The sequence below is a fragment of the Staurois parvus genome, unplaced genomic scaffold, assembly GCF_062004578.1.
Source record: "Staurois parvus isolate SC_StPar_1 unplaced genomic scaffold, SC_StPar_1.0 ptg000203l, whole genome shotgun sequence".
Lineage (NCBI taxonomy): Eukaryota > Metazoa > Chordata > Amphibia > Anura > Ranidae > Staurois > Staurois parvus.
The window spans coordinates 3,461,236-3,478,725 of NW_028317999.1; the positions used below are offsets into that span (position 1 = coordinate 3,461,236).

Genomic DNA, 17,490 nt, shown 5'->3' on the forward strand with positions numbered 1-17,490 from the left:
TAAAAAGCTGAATTCTGCTGAACAGGAATGTTGAAAAACTTTCATTCTATAAGCACCTCTGCTATCAGAATACAAGCACAGCAGGAAGGATTCTTCCATCTACCTCGCATTTGTGTTGATGGGAATTTGGCTGGCTGATTGAAGAAAAAAAAAAACACACAACACCACACACACGCACACACACACACCTCAATGTCCAGCTTTACCAAAACACTCTAAAGCCTTTTGATATAGCAATAGGCAAGCATATTTACTGTCAGGGATACAAAGAGTTACATCTGAAGTACTACTAGAAGTAAATTTTTAATATTTTTATTAACATACATAAAAACAATAGTTTGTTGCTTATCGTATACTTTGATGTCAAGTGAAACTTTGACAAGATTTTTCAATTGCAGCTTGGTATTGAGCATCTTCATCAAGATAAACATTCTGGAAGAGATAAGAAAAATCTTTAACTGCAGAAATAGGAGCACCTACGCATGTATAGAAGTAAAATAAATTTGCTATACTCTACCATGAAGTCTTCATAATTGAACCGGTGTCGGGCATTGAGATGAGAAACAATATTTGCAATTACTTGACCTGGATTTCCCCATGGCAGAGAGCAACATATTGGGCACACCTATAACAGGAGGAATGTCTTATTTATATATCTTTATCCTACAAAAAAAGAATGTTCACATCATTGTAATGCCCACAGTGCAACTTCAGGTAAAATATTTTTCCCCCAGTCGATGGGCTATGATTGTTTTTTTTAATTACGGTCTGGGATTTTCACCAAGGACATTTCACTTATTGCCCCAGTTTTCAATTTTTATAGACAAAAATCTATCTACGCTGAACACCACTTATGATGAATGCATGGCTACCAGTAATACTGCCATTATTGCTCAAACCAGAAAAGACCAGCACCCCATAATGGACCTCGGTTTACTGAAGGCTCCACAAAGCAGGTGACTAAAAAGTGCACATTTCTGGCACTTTTATGAAGACTCAACAAAACAAAGAAAAACATTGAGGCTTATTATGTGATGCTGGCTTTTTCTGTCTTATAAAAAGGTTTTCATTGCAGTCTGTGTCCCTGCCCTTCATTCTGTAGAAGGTTTTAAATTTTCCACACTTCAGTATTGCTCCAAGGCTCCAGTGTTCAAAGGATATCCTAAGGTTCATGTGTTTTCAGGATTCCCTTTACCAGTGGGAGGTGAATAATTTGCAAGTCACTGAAAGTCACTGCAGTGCTGGGACCCAACAGGACACAGTCAACTGACATGTTATTCAGCAAAGTGCAGAATTTTTCTTGCTTCCTTCTCTGTTCAAAAGGGAAGAATTGATCTCTATTAGAGAGATTTTTCAGCAAGTCAGAAAATGTTTAATGTACACTGAAAAATTATAATGGTAAAAAGCATCTGGTGATCATAGGCACTTTAATATAGTCTTAGCCAAAACATTTAGAGTAGAAGGGTTAGAACCATTATGTTTTTATTGCTGCCTGTGTTCCTGCTGAGATATTCCCCTTCTCTATTGCTCCTAGCAAACAATCAGAAAGACAAATAGTGTGTTTTCTAAACTAAAGACCAAAACTACACACATTTTTAGGTTGTACCTAAGGCAGAAAAACACCACGACAGTGCAACCAAACCGGTTTGGGAAATAAAATAAAAATTACCGCTTCACCATCTTCAAAATAATGTATAAAGATACAGTGATCAAGCAAAGCTTGTCTGTTCAGGTCCTGCTGTAGACACAGAGGGCAAGTGTAGTTTTTTTCCAGCCTACAATAGAGGAAATAAAGTGTTCACAAAACATTGATGCGAGTAGCAGTTGTATCATTTATAAAATTTAGAGGCATGATGGCCACAAAACTAATATAGGACAAGTAGGTTTGAAGGCTCTTCTAGGCAGGTTTTCTTGTTCAGAGAATTTCCTGATCAGATCATGAGAACCAGTGTTTTGCAAAAGCAGTTCTCCTTGATCTAGAAAGAATTGTACAGTAATGGAGTCCAGACAATTATGGTTCATTAATCATAGCTTTTCAAAGACAATACAGCATACACGTCTACCGCTCTGCCCTAGTTAGGCTGAATGCATTTTTTTTGGCTTTGCTGTACTCCGTGTGATAGTGATCGGTTTCCTAGGTCTGGTCAGGTTTCCCTAAGCTTAGTGGTTGATTACTCCTTCCTGCCTCTTTAAGAAGCTTCACAGAATAGCATAGAAGGGTGCTTCCAAAACCAACCTTGATTTCCTCTCCAGTACGAGGCCATTAAGGTTGAGCGTCACCAACAGTGGAGAAAACAGACTGTACCTGCCTACAGGTGGCTGAGGGAGAAAATAAAAATGTTTGAGAGGCTTGATCAGAGTGTCTTTTTCTCCTGGAGCTGCTGCGTCTAGGATGCAGCCGGTGTATTGAAAAGCTGATGTTAGGTCTCAGCATGTGCTTCAGTCCTGAAAGAATCTGGATTGAAAGAAGTTTGCTGGAGGGCATCAACTGTGGAAGCAAAGGATCTTTTCTTTTTTTTTGCAGAAGAATGTTGCATGGAAAAATTCAATCTGTGGACATTGTGAGCAGGACCCTTGCTTAAGATTGCAGGTAATTTTAGGGTTGAAAGCAGGAAGTCGCTGCAAGAAGAATGTTGCATGGAAAAATTCAATCTGTGGACATTGTGAGCAGGACCCTTGCTTAAGATTGCAGGTAATTTTAGGGTTGAAAGCAGGAAGTCGCTGCAAGGACTGGGACTGCTTATAAAAGAATCTCAGATTAACTGGCTATACCCTTCTACCACCAACTATAGCTGCGGCTAAAGGGTTTGTGTTTCACCTGCTTCTCTTTGGCATTTTTGAGTATCCTCATCCCTCTCTGTGTTGATTGTTACAATGAGACCACAAAAAAGCAACCCCTAGACAGAGTCTGTGTGTGTTGGAGTGCTTGTAACTGGTGGTGGGCCTAACAGCCTCTGAACTGTTGAGGAAGACCTGGGTCAGTCGCAGCATCCCCTCCAGGGGTGGGTGGGTAGGATTGTAATTCATAATTTGCATGATTGCTATAGATTTAATCCACAGTAGTTATGTTCCAAGACAGGACTTCAAATTTGTGAAGTACTGTAGTTTAGGTGTTTTTAAAAAGGGATTTGGTGTCTTAGATGCACCTCAATGACGAGGCACCTTTTGTTCAAACCCTACACCTTGTGTCATGTGAGCATTTACAATCTACTGCCACAATGAAAAGTTTGTATAGACCACTGAAAAAGATACAAGAGAAATGGTTTCATGCTCACTGGTTCACCTTCTGAGTCCTCAAAATACCCTACACCACCTCTTTTTTACATTCTCTTCCCAGATTATCCACAAATGTCCAGAAATGGACAAAGATGGTAGAGTAAATAATGGGGTAGAGGGGCAACATTACTTAGCAATATTCCTTATACTGTATAATACTATTTTAATTTCCAAGAAACAGAAAATTGTACATGATGCTCTATTATCCAAGAGCATAGATATAGGTAATATATAATATGCATATCCAGTTATGGATTATACATTTCTGAAATTTTTGATACTCTGCATTAAATGTAGATAAACCATTTGAAATGATTCTTTAAAATCCATGTTAGAACCCACTGAGAATTCGACCACTTGTAGGGTATATACAGTTAAACTTTTTCACCACATCCAAGTTCAAAAGCCATCATGTTACATTAAAAAAAATGCCACACCACATGCTTTTACCACCCCACAACTGCAAGTGTAAACAAGGACTAAGACAAACTAAATCTGTCTTAAATTGAACAGCATCCTATAGCTTAGTTGATTAAACTTTGTTACAAATATACAGTCATGAGATAGGAAAAAGACACACACACCCCTTTTCAACAGTAATATTTTAATCAATATCTCAAAGAACACAAGAAAGATTTCCAAATTTTTTACAAAACTGGAGTTTTATAGAACATTCGTTCAGCTCATTACATGAAAGTAAGGTTAATAATATAAAACTTAGATAAAAAAAAACAAAAAAACAACACACCTTTAGTTGTACTCAAATTAGTTGATGCAAAATTAATATTCCCCGCAACAAAACTACTACATCTAATATTTTGTATGACCTCCATGATTTGTAAGGACAGCACCAAGTCTTCTAAGCATTGAATGAACAAGTTGGCGACATATTGCAACATCTATCTTTTTTCATGCTTCAACACTGGCCTCTGTTAGAGCCTGGATGCGGGATGGAGAGTGATGTTCAACTTGTCTCTTCAGTATTCCCCATAGGTGTTGGATTGGGTTTAGATCAGGAGATGTACTTGGCCACTAAATCACTTTCACCCTGTTCTTCAGAAATGCAACACTGGCCTTAGATGTGTGTTTTGGATCATTGCCATGTTAGAAAAGTGCGCGACGTCCAAGGGCACGGACCGATGGTAGCAACTTCTCTTCCAATATAGAGCAGTACATCTGTGAATTCATGATACCATCGATGAAATGTAGCTCCACAACACCAGCAGCACTCATGCAGCCCCACAGAAGGACACTACCACCTCCACCATGTTTCACTGTAGGCACCATGCATTTCTTTGTACTCCTCACCTTTGTGATGCTGTACAGGTTTGAAGCCATCAGTTCCATAAACATTTCTCTTGGTCTCATCACTCCAGAGTAGAGTCCCAGTCATCTTTTTCAGCATGGGCCCTGGCAAATTCTAGGCAGGATCTAGGAGAGGCTTCCTTCGTGGACAACACCCATGCAATGCATGCAATTCCTCTGTAGTGTATGCCGTATTGTGTCATGGGAAAATATCACTCCAGCTTGGCTTTCTACTTCTTTAGATAACTGCAGTGAACACGCATGGTAATTTTCTTCAACTCATCAGAAGAAGACTCTCCTGTAGAGGTGTTAATGTCCGTGGATGGGCTGGACGTCTCCATGAGATGGTTGCAGTTCCATCTTTGTATCACTATTGCTACAGTATTCTAACTGATAAGTAAAGATTTGCTGATCTTCTTGTAGCCTTCACCTTTCTTGTGTAAATAAATTATTTTCTCTCTCAGGTCCATGTGGTGCCATTACTGACAGCATGAAATGGGAAGGGGGTTTTCTTTGTTAAGTAATGCCTTTTATAATCAACTGTCTGCTGGATACTTGTTTATTGAATACTTAGACTCACCTTTAGTTGAATTCTTGTTAATTAGGATTTTGTTGTCTAAAATTTAGCTTTATTCATAAGACTTTCATTGGGGTGTACTCATTTTTGCAGCATGGTCTTGAATACATTTGTTGTTAGGAAAAATACTTTTTCGTGTGTGCAAATTAACAATTCTTGTCTGCAATCAATGGCCCGCATTTTTGGGAGTCTTTTGTAGTATAGTGTCCCATAGAAGATGTTGCTTCTGAAAGGAAAGTAAGGTTTTCTGACAAATATGTGGGGATGTACTCATTTATGCTGAGCAATATAAACATTACATACACCTCAAACAAATTATAGGAACACACTTTAAATCAGAGTATAGCATCAAGTCAATTAAACTCCTGGGATATTGATCTGCTCAGTTAAATAACAGGGAGTTAATCAGTTTCAGCTGCTTTGATGTTAATGAAATTAACAACAGGTGCACTAGCTGGGCAACAATGAGATGATCTCCAAAACAGGAATGGTTTTATAGGTGGAGGCCACTGACAAAAATTTCTTCCCTACTCATCTTTTCTGACTGTTTTTTCATTAGGCTAGGGTCAGTGTCACTACTGGTACCATGAGACGATACTTGGACCCTACAGAGGTTGCACAGGCAGTCCAATTCCGCCAGGATGACACATCAATACGTGCCATTGCCAGAAGGTTTGCAGTGTCTCCCAGCACAGTCTCAAGAGCATGGAGGAGATTCCAGGAGACAGGCAGTTACTCTAGAGAGCTGGACAGGGCCGTAGAAGATCCTTAACCCATCAGAAATACTGGTATATTCTCCTTTGTGCAAGGAGGAACAGGATGAGCACTGCCAGAGCCCTACAAAATGACCTCCAGCAGGCCCCTGGTGTGACTGTCTCTTACCAAACAAACAATCAAAACAGACTTCATGAGGGTGGTGTGGCAGAACCGTTCCACCTGGGCTTCCTCGTGCGGAGCAATGCATCTCAACCAATGGTCCCCTTGTCCTGCAAGTCTTTGAGTGCTCTGCCAAGGCAGGTATTAGAGCCCAAAACCGATCCTTCCCCGAACCACGAGTCGGAACTTTGTGTAGGGTGAAAATGACTCAAATCTTTATTAAACACAGCTCAGTATATACAGCTTCAACCCCACCAGACAGCCTGGCACCGGGTTTTCCCCACCCACAACAAAACCCTACAACCAACAATACAGTATGAACTCTATTAGAAGTGAGACTACAAGGTCACATTTCCCTAAACAAACAGTGTAGGATGTCTGTCTACATATCAGCTGCTAAATATATACAGCTTTACCAAGAGGAGAAAACTGAAATAGGGCAAAATGGTATCACAAAGGGACGGTTCGTCACAGGTGGCCTGAAGTCCTAGTGGGCCCTGTGCTCACTGCCTGGCACCATAGAACTTGATTGGCATTGCCAATGAACACCCAAAATTGGCAGGTCCTCCACTGGCATCCTGTGCTTTTCACAGATGAGAGCAGGTTCACCCTGAGCAAATGTGACAGACGTGAAGGTCTAGAGAAGCCTTGGAGAAAGTTATGCTGCCTGTAACATCCTTCAGCATGACCATTTTGGTGGTGGGTCAGTGATGGTCTGGGGAGGGATATCCATGGAGGGAAGAACAGACCTCCTACAGGCTAGACAATGGCACCCTGACTGCCATTAGGTATCAGGATGAAATCCTTGGACCCACTGTCAGACCCCTACGCTGGTGCAGTGGGTCCTGGGTTCCTCCTGGTGTACGGCAATGCCCAGCCTCATGTGGCGAGAGTATGCAGGCAGTTCCTGGAGGATGAAGGAATTGATACCATTGAACAGACCCCATGCTTGCCTGACCTAAATCCAATAGAACACCTCTGCAATGTTTCAGTCCATGTTAGTTTTAAAATAAAAAAAAAAAAAAAAAAAAGGGGAACACCACCACATGTACACAAGTATTCACAGCCTTTGCGCAACACTTTGTTGAAGCACCTTTAGTACCAATTACAGCCTCAAGTCATTTTGAGTATGATGCTACAAGCTTGGCACACCTATTTTTGGCCAATTTCTCCCATTCTTCTTTGCAGTACCTCTCAAGCTCTATCAAGTTGGATGGGGAGCGTCGGTGCACAGCCATTTTCAGATCTCTCCAGAGATGTTCAAGCGGCTTCTGGCTGGGCCACTCCAGGGCATTCACATAGTTGACCCGTAGTCACTCCTTTGTTATGTGCACTGTGTGCTTAGGGTCGTTGTCCTGTTGAAAGATGAACAGTCAACCCAGTCTAAGGTCCAGAGCGCTCTGAAACAGGTTTTCATCAAGGATCTCTCTGTACATTGCTACATTAATCTTTCCTTTGATCCTGACTAGTCTCCCAGTTCCTGCTGTTGAAAAACATCCCCACAGCATGATGTTGTCAACACCATGCTTCATTGTAGGGATGGTATTGGCCAGGTGGTGAGCGGTGCCTGGTTTCCTCCAGACATGACGCTTGGTATTCAGGCCAAAGAGTTCAATCAGACCAGAGAGTTTTATCATGGTTTGAGAGTCCCTCAGGTGCCTTTTAGCAAACTCCAGGTGGGCTGCCATTTGCCTTTTACTGAGGAGTGGCTTCCGTCTGGCCACTCTACCATACAGGCCTGATGGGTGGAGTGCTGCAGAGATGGTTGTTCTTCTGAAAGGTTCTCCTCTCTCAACAGAAATGCTGGAGCTCTTTCAGAGTGACCATCAGGTGCTTGGTTACCTCTCTGGCTAAGGTCCTTCTCCCTCAATTGCTCATTTTGGCCGGGTAGCCCACTCTAGGAAGGTTCCTGGTGGTTCCAAACTTCAATTTACGGATGACGGAGATCACTGTGCTCATTGGGACCTTCAATGCTGCAGAAATTTCTCTGTACCCTTCCCCAGATCTGTGCCTTGATACAATCCCGTCTGAGGTCTACAGACAATTCCTGGGACTTCATGGCTTGGTTTGTGCTCTGACATGCACGGTTAACTGTGGGACCTTTATATAGACAGGTTTATGCTTTTCCTAATCATGTCCAATTGCAAAGATTTCAAAACAAACTTTTCATGTTGTCATTATGGGGTATTTTTTGTAGAATGTTGAGGGAAAAAAAATGAATTTAATCATTTTGGAATAATGCTGTAACATAACAAAATGTCGCAAAAGTTAAGCGCTGTGAATACTTTCTGGATGCAGTGTGCGTATATATATATATATATATATACACACACACACACACACACACACACACACACACACACACACACATACACACACACACACACACACACTATATTGCCAAACGTATTGGGACACCCCTCCAAATCATTGTATTCAGGTGGTCCAATCACCTCCATGGCCACAGGTGTATAAAATCAAGCACCTAGGGATGCAGACTGCTTCTAAAAACATTTGTGAAAGAATGGGTTGCTCTCAGGAGTTCAGTGAATTCAAGCATGGTCCCGTGACAGGTTTCCATCCATTAAATTTCCTTGCCACTAAATATTCCACAGTCAAATGTTACACCCCGGTCACATCAAGCCAGTCTTTGAAATCGTGCAACTTCACTGTAAGTCGCACAATTTCAAAGTCATGGGACTTGCCGATTTCAGGTGTGATTTGCAAGACATCTGACACAGATGTCTATGCAAATCGCACGAAAAGTAGTGCATGTACTACTTTAGAAATCAGTGCGGCTCCAACCAAGTTGGAACCGCACTGATTTGACCGCTGTAATTGCGGACAACAGGGTGCGACTTGGCATAGGATTTGCAAGTTGCATGACATACAAATCGCATGCCAAGTCACACCCAGTGCGACCGGGGTGTTAGTGGTATTCTAACAAATTGAAAACAACTGAGCCACAAAGTGTTGGGCCACGTAAAATGACAGAGCGGGGTCAGCGCATGCTGAAGCCCACAATGCGCAAGAGTCGCCAACTGTCTGCAGAGTCCATATCTAAAGACCTCCAAACCACGTGTGGCCTTGAGATTAGCACAACAGTGCCTAGAGAGCTTTATGGAATGGGTTTCCATGGCCGAGCAGCTGCATCAAAGCCTTAAATCACCAAGAGCAATGCAAAGCGTCAGATGCAGTGGTGTAAAGCTCTAGAGCAGCACAGAGGCGTTCTTTGGAATGACGAATCACACTTCTCCTTGTGGCAAACTGATGGACTTGTCTGGGTTTGGCAGTTGCCAGGAGAACGGTACTTGCATTGTGCCAAATGTAAAGTTTGGTGGGGGGTTGTTTTTCAGGGGTTGGGCTTGGTCCCCTAGTTTCAGTGAAGGGAACGTTTACCCTAGGTTCACACCTAAGCGTTTTCTGCAGCATTTTGCAGAAACGCAGTACAGTCCATTTAACATGATCTCCTATGTTACAGGTTCACATCTGTGTTTTCTGGAAAGGGCAAGGGACATTTTTTTAAACGCAAAAAGCTGCATTTTTGGTTCTACAGACTTCAAATGGGAATGCTGCAGAAAAGCATGTATTGCGGTTTTGCTGCATTTTACATTTAAAATCTGGCTAGCAAAAAAAAAAACAAAAAAAAAAAACTGCACCAAAAGCAACCTGTGTGAACCTAGGCTCAAGGTGTCAGCATAATAAGACATTTTGGACAATTTCATGCTCCCAACTTTGTGGGAACAGTTTGGGGATGGCCCCTTCCTGTTCCAACATGACTGCGCACCAGTGCACAAAGCAAGTTCCATAAAGACAGATGAGAGAGTTTGGGGTGGTGGAACTTGACCAGCCTGCACAGAGCCCTGACCTCAACCTGATAAAACACCACTGGGATGAATTAGAACGGAGACTGTGAACCGAGCCTTCTTGTCCGACATCAGTGCCTGATCTCACAAATGTGCTTTTGGAAGAATGGTCAAACATTCCCACAGATACACACCTAAACCTTGTGGACAGCCTTTCCAGAAGAGTTGAAGCTGTTATAGCTACAAAGGGTGGGCCAACTCAATATTGAATGCTACGGACTAAGACTGGGATGCCATTAAAGTTCATTTGCGTGTAAAGGCAGGTGTCTCAATACTTTTGGATATACATCTATCCATCTTTGCTTTCACACAAGGCTTTGCATTTAAAATCTCCCTTTTAAACTGCTGCTTTGGCATTCTTTGGTTACATAGTCTGATTATTTAACAAGGTTTCCTCTGTAGCATTTTTCAGTCGGCTAGCTCAGAAGCCTGTGAAAAAAAATAAATAAAAACACCACACATATGTACACCATAGACCATCACATAAACAGAATGCACACTGTAGTCTTACGGCTTTGTTGCCCAGACTGAGCTCTCCCCTCTGGATTCTTTGGGTACAATCCCATATTCTTCCTGGTAACTTTTGCAGGTCTTGTAATGAAGCCGCATGCAAGACAATTTCACCTAGAAGGAATTAAAAGTCAGTTTTATAGTCTTGCAGCACCCTTCTAGCATAGGCAAATTTAGTTTTTGGTTTCCATCTGTAGTCAAGAGTAGCGATTGTTCTGGTCTGTTCAGGGTTTCACAGACAGAGTTTAATAATGTTGGGCTAGATGTTTGAATCAAACGTAAGTTCGATTCCAACATTGGCCATTTGTGTGTTTGGTGAACACACGAATGGTAAGGGCCTTCAGCGGGCTGTTCGCCCTCCGTGCCGCACAATGCACTGCGCATGATGTCACAAGGGGGTGGTGATGTCATCACTGTGTTTAAGAATCTACTTCAGGGGACTTTTTTTTTTTTTTTTTTAAATAAAAAAGGACTACTGTTACACTACACTCACTTGTCCCCCTTGTGGGCAATGCTAGCAATCCTTTTTACATTCATCGGTCAGCTGTTTATGGCCAGACTAAATATTTATCATGCCCTAGCCAATCCTTGGAGGGAAGGGTCCAGAAGGTGGCTGGGGAAGGGATAAAAGGCTAAGTCCTGGAGAGCGTCTTTCCTCATCAGAGAGGGTTTCAGAGCTTCTGGAGCTTATGCACCCTGGAGGCAGCTTTTGGACTGTGTAGAGCTGGGCTGTGGTAGAGCTGAGGGCCTGGAGTGATCTTCTAAGGAGTTGGCTGTGGAACTTCAACATAAGGGATTGAAACTGGATCCCTCACTGGACCATATGTGTGGGAAGCTGTCCTGGGACTGAGTTGATTCTTGGTGACTGTGCTTTTGGGATGTACGTTTTTGGGATAGAGGTACAGTACCTGTGGACTGAGACAGCTCTCATAGAGAAGAGTGTCCTCTACTGTAGTATGCCATGCCCTAACCGCTCTCCTCTTTAACTGCTTTCTTTTGACCGACTCCTAGCCCTTTAAGAGTTTGAAAAGCTGGGAGGCTGACATTCAGGCCATGTGACCACTGTGATTGGCTGTCACAGCACTCACATGATCAGAAAGCTCCCGGTCAAGGTCTGCTCATGTGCGGTTGGTGTTCTGCCCACCTTCGGGAAGCTATGAGAGCTTTCCATAACATGGGTAGGGGATAAGCAAAAGCAAAGCATAAATATAGATACAGCCCTGGCCAATTGCAGGGGGGGGGGGGGTCCCATTGAATACTGGGAGTGGCATTTATATTCAGAGAGCAGATGGGTTTAGTGTCTTTCCTGGGAGTGGATTGCACCAGCCAGGCTGCCTTGCCTGGCACTTGCTGCTATGTGGCCTCAGGTTGGTTGACCTGAAGCGAGACAGAACGTGACCCTGGTTCTTCAGTAAGCTGACTGAGGGGAGCTGCCCACCAAAGCTCTGTGTGGTATCACTGGAGGGTTTTGCTTGGAATATTGGAAAGGAGGCAACCATTCTGTCCTTGAGCCTTGTGAGCACTGACATTGAGGAATTTGGGGACTGTGTGTGCTTGCTACCTCCCCTGGTGTTGGATAGTCAGCGTGGGTCTAGAAAAAGGGAACACTGGCTAGTGTTCTGAAGAGCTTGTTCCAGTGTTGTTACTGAAAAGTACTTTGCACAGCTACGTTACCTTTGGGCTGTCGCAGTCTGTTGTAACTGGCGTATACCCGAGGAGCTCAGCCCTGTAACTACTACTACTGCAAAAAGGGACTTTGCTCACTCCTAAACTACTTTTTGCTTCAAAGTAAATGGAAGTCTGCTATCTGCTTCAGCTAAGACTTCAAAAAGTGCTCAACAAAGATCAGCTAGATGTCCTCAGTGTGAATATTTCTAATTTTGGGAGTATCCTACTACAATTCCCCATCCCTATCCCCAGTTCTACAATAAAACTCCAAAATACAAACATCCCCTAGACTGATCATTGGAGACAACGAGCGGAAGTGTGTATTTAGCTGAAAGAATGCACTGTGCCTGGCTGCAGGGCGAAGTAAGGGAAAACCAAAACATCATACAAGTGGACCTCGCAAGGGTAGTGCTACACTTCTAACCTCAACTTGTTCAGTTAACCACTTCCAGACCGGACACTTTTACCCCCTTCCTGACCAGGGCAATTTTCAGCTTTCAGCGCTATTACACTTTGAATGTGCACTATCACACGGTCATGCAACACTGTACCCAAATGAATTTTTTACCATTTTTTTGAGACAGATAAAGCTTTATTTTGGTGGTATTTATTTTATTTTTTTTGCTATGTAAATGAAAAAGTCCAAACATTTTGAAAAAAAGTGTTTTTTTTAATAAGATTTGCAAATAATATTTCATCATAAATCTTGGCCAAAATTTATTCTGTTATCTTTTGAGTAAAAAAAAAAAATCCAAATTAGTTTATAACCAAAAATTATAAATTTTTAAACTTTTTTTTTACATACTGTCACCATAGCAGTACAGTGTCACCATGGTGACACTGTACTACTTGTGGGGGGTGATGAAGATTTTTTTTTTTTACACTAATTGCTTTTACAGCCATATAGGATGTAAAAGCAATCATTTCTCTTTCTCTCTGTGTGCATTCTTGCACTCATTGATAAGTACTGAGTGAGCTGTGATTGGTCACAGCTTGTCACATGGTACAAGGCTGTTATGAATAGCCTTATACCATGTGACCTCTGTGATCATTCACAGATTTCACACGTAGTAAGCAATGATGTCACAAGTGACATCTTGCTTACTACTTTGCATGTGATCACTGATTGGTCAATCAGTGATCACATGATCGGGACCTCATACAGAGGTCCCGTCCGACGATCGGTGTTTCACTGTGTCCGGAGGACACAGCGGGCACCGGATCGCGGTGCTGCACGCTCCCAGGGAGCGCGCACAAGCAGGGTGCAGGGAGGCCGTTTATTAACTGCCACCCGACCCTGCAGTGCCACCGTCCGGCCGTTTATATGCAACGGCCGGTCGGGAAGTGGTTAAGCTTTAATAAACTAGGGAAGCTGATTGGCTACCATGCACAGCTGCACCAGATTTTGCATGTTCCAGTTTTAGTAAATCTCCCCTCTCGTGTTTATGCTCAGAAGCTAAACTCTATTCTACCACCTCACCTTATCTTTGATCTAGTGGAGATGCGCAGTAATAAAAATGAGCACTCAGAGACATACCCATACTCTGTAGAAAATATCAAGACACAACTCCATCTTACTTGCTTTGTGCAGTACATACACCCAGCTGAGTGTGTTCTCATTTCTATCTCGATATCTGATGCTCTTGTTGGTGCAGATCTCTCCCTCCTACATAGGACCCCGCGGCAAAGAGGACACCGTGCACCACTTGCTTTAACAGCCGACATAAAGCATTTTCTGCAAAAACTGAAAGGGTTTCCTTAGTAGATTTTTACTAGAATTATGCATATAAATAAAATAATAAACATCTCCCCTACTGAGAATTAGATTTAAAATCCACATTAGACAATACAGCCTCAGTACAGCCAGATTAGAGGAATCCAATCAGTGTCACCAATGGTTAGTAGCCATCTTTTTTTCAGTGCATGTTTTAAAACATACTCTTCCCAATTGAAATGAATAGAAAATGCATTTAAAAGAAAGAAAAAAAAAAAGCTGCACTGTGGTATTTTTGGAGTATGCTTTTTGAGTGTCCATGTTTCACAGGTGGATGCTGGGAGTCAGGCATCCAGAAAAAGCACCAAAGACAAAAAAAACGTTTTTTTTATTTCTTTTTTTAATGGAGCTGTGTGAAAGGGCCCTAGGGGTTTCTCCTGTGCCTTGAACAAACCAAGCACTTAATCCTTGCAGCGCTGGTGCAGCCCACTGCGAGGGATCATTTCTTTTCCACCTCGATTGGACTTTAAGACCTGTCAGTGAACCTGACCACTGATCAGCTATAACTTGCAATTTGTGTGTTTATTTGGAAAATAAAGTAAGCGCTACAACTTTATGTTATACAACAGTTGAAACATGTACAAATGTTTTATTCAGAATTCTTTTCCTTTTCTTTTATGCTTCCATTTCCCCTTTATTTTTATTCAACATTCCCCAATTGCACCCGAGGCTACTACTACCCCAAGTTTGTTTAAGCGCCCCCCAGAGGGTGGTATTGCCCACTTTGGGAAGGGCTGGACTAGAACTGCATGTGCGATCTCTTGCTACTGAATGATTTAGCCACTTGCTGGCAGTCACCTAAATAGGTTAGTTTTTTTTCTTTCAGTAAGGTCCCTTTCACACAGGTGATCAGTCCAGAGCTGCCTTCTCAGAAGGATCCAGACTAAGGTTAGGTTCACGTATGTGCGGGTGGTGCCACTGCAGATCCGCATGAAAATCCGTGCAGCTGTACCACCCGCACAGAGGAATGCGGACCTGCGGGCCAGGGCCATTAGATCTAAATGGCACACCGCCCGCACTGTAAAATGCAACCATAGTGGGAACCGATGTTCCCGTGCAGGCTGCGTTTTCAGAAGAAGTGCAGGAACTTCTTCCCTGCGTATCACGGGCACAGGAGTCCATTCAAATGAATGGGCTCTCGTGCCCACGCAAAATGTGGCCCACATATATGTGAACCAGGGGCCTTTAGATTGTAAGCTCCACAAGCAGGGCCCTCATATTCCTTCTGTACTGAAATGTATTGTAATTGTACTGTCTCCCTTATATTGTAAAGTGCTGCGCAAACGGATGGTTCTATACAAATCCTGTATAATAATAATAATAAACCACAATGTATGTCTATGGGTGGGAGGATGTAAATGGATGATCATCCATGTCCATTCAGGTTTGTTTTTAAACAGAACAGCCAAAGTCCAGATCAGTTGAAATGGAACAGATGCCATCTGATTACATCCATTCTGTTTATGTCCATTTTTAGGTAAAAAAAAAACATTTTTTTCCCCATACTTTTGTCACCGCTAATCTGATTGGTCTCTGAAACAAATAAGAAAAAAATGGATGCAAAAACAGATGAACTAAGATCACTATACCCCAAGAACAATTATTCCATAAACTGCAGCCAGATGAGTTTTTTTTTTTGGCAGTTTTGCTTCCCCATGCTTGTATGATGAATAAGGCAAGTCACATTTGTACCTAGGCTGAGCTGGTGGGGAACTAGAGTCAGGAGAAAATGAACCCAATTTCAGTCCAGTAATCTGCATCTTTACAGCTGAACTCCAAGTAAAATCTTTATTGCATAGTTACTGGGCCCAGAAAATCACTGCCATCACTATAGTAGCAGTGATTACAACAGCAATTTGCAGCTTCCACAGGGATTGGTCAGGTATGAAATATGAACACCTACACCACTGAAAAATTCATAAGCTGCAATATAGTGGGGGAAGAGTTAGAACGCCTGTCAGACTACTGCCTGGGCCGCTAGAGATGTACCCTCATTTCCTGTCCTACTGATGTAAAAAAAAAAAAAAAAAAAAAAAAAAAAAAAGAGAAGGGGGGTGGGGAACCTGCGCGTCGATAAACCAGCAAAAAATGTATTAAAGTATTGCACTCACATAGATAAGGTGCATAAAGGCAGTGGAAACATTTAAAATTCCCGCCGTGTCAGACCACCGGCCAGAACAAGGTGACACCAGGGCAGAGCTTTCTGTGACATCACCTTGATCTGGCCGGTGGTCTGACAGGGCGGGAATTTTAAATGTTTCCTTTGCCTTTATGCACCTTATCTATGTAAGTGAAATATTTTAATACATTTTTTGCTGGTTTATCAGGTCACATTATGAAGTTTTCTTCTTTTGTTCTAAATCTTTCCTTGCATGATGAGGAGAGCTGTCTGATGTGGATTCATTCAAGTGAACCTGCAGTTGTCCATTTATCTCCTTAATAAGGCTAACTAGGGTATCAGTGTGGGATCTGAACACCATCTGCTCATTTGATCTCTTGATTGGAGATCAAAGTGTCTGGTAAGAGGCCGATTTTTTTCTTGTGTGTCAAGCATTAGTGGACACCTATGAACTTTCCGTTGGAGGATTTCTTTAGCACTCAGCACTGTGTTATTGGATTGAGACTTTTAATTGTTTAATATAGGAATGTGGACTTCTATCATTTCAATTAATTAATTTATGCATTTTTTTATGTAGCAGTATTTATTATTGTTTGATTTTTTTAAATGTTATTTTTTGGCTATCATTGTATTGGAAAACTTTTATATCATGCAGTAACTGCTGCAAAAAGTACACCCAACATAACATGAAAAGAAAGTCTGCTTAAAATTTAATAGCACCCTAAAATAAAGTAGAGTAAAGAGATCAACCAACATGGGGAATTTCACAAAGCCTGGAAACTGAAGCACATCTAAATCACATGAAAGCATGCAGACTGGACACTTGGCCATATCTCCTAGATGCCTTTTCTCCTTGGACGTTAATTTCATTGACTGAAATAGTATTTGTTTTTGATATTGAAATGAATTAATGCTCAAGCGTTAAATGTATATTTAGACTCATCAACCTGTTTTTCTGCCAAAATGCTGCTGTGCCCGGACACACTGGTAGTGGGTTTTTTCTGCCTCTAAATGCCTATGTGTAGATGCATAGGTTAACAGAGGAGAGTTTAGGGGCGAGAAAAAGAATTAAGGGCCAGGCACCCCTGAAAGCAGCACTGAAAATGTCCAGAGATCATGAGGCCAAAAGTGTGACTACCAGCCTATAAAAACACATATCTATAAAGTGAAATCCAAACACCAAGAACTCACACATGATGGCAGCTCTCAGTTCTCACTGGCGTTTGGAAGACCTCCTGACAAATTGGACAGCAGAAATCTTCTTTATCACAGGATGGTGCAGCAGTTGATGATGCTGTAGCTTCTTCCATCAACACTTTGATTGTGATGAACCCCTTAGATGTATATTCATGTATGCCGCTGAGAGCGTGAGCTTGGTGGGTAAATTCACAGGAAGAAAGTTAGACCAAGAAGAGGTGGTGTCCCTGGGTCTAGATGTATATCACCTGAAGCTCACATGTGCTTATTAATGATAATTAGCTTCTGCACGCCATGGTTTGAATAGGAAAATAAAGCCTGG

The 17,490-nt window shown here is 42.1% G+C and overlaps 1 protein-coding gene across 1 annotated transcript; it reads right to left on the minus strand.

Annotated features, from left to right (window-relative positions):
* Nucleotides 1–296: 296 nt before the first annotated feature.
* Nucleotides 297–17,281, minus strand: RNF138 (ring finger protein 138). The gene is made up of 6 exons (XM_089678367.1): nt 17,163–17,281; nt 13,657–13,822; nt 10,412–10,524; nt 1,670–1,775; nt 518–625; nt 297–432 (listed from the first exon to the last, which is right to left on the minus strand). The coding sequence occupies exons 1-6, from the start codon at nt 17,279–17,281 to the stop codon at nt 364–366; spliced, it is 681 nt and encodes a 226-aa protein (XP_089534493.1). The 3' UTR covers nt 297–363.
* Between the last annotated feature and the right edge of the window lie 209 nt (nt 17,282–17,490).

Bases quoted from the DNA above. Each gene is read 5' to 3' on its own strand.
- RNF138 (XM_089678367.1), bottom strand. From the start codon at position 17,281: ATGGAAGAAGCTACAGCATCATCAACTGCTGCACCATCCTGTGATAAA. The intron at 1,776-10,411 runs GTAAGACTACAG...CCTCTATTGTAG, and splicing joins TCAGTCTGGGCAACAAAGCC to GCTGGAAAAAAACTACACTT. The intron at 433-517 runs GTAGAGTATAGC...TATCTCTTCCAG, and splicing joins TCAATTATGAAGACTTCATG to AATGTTTATCTTGATGAAGA.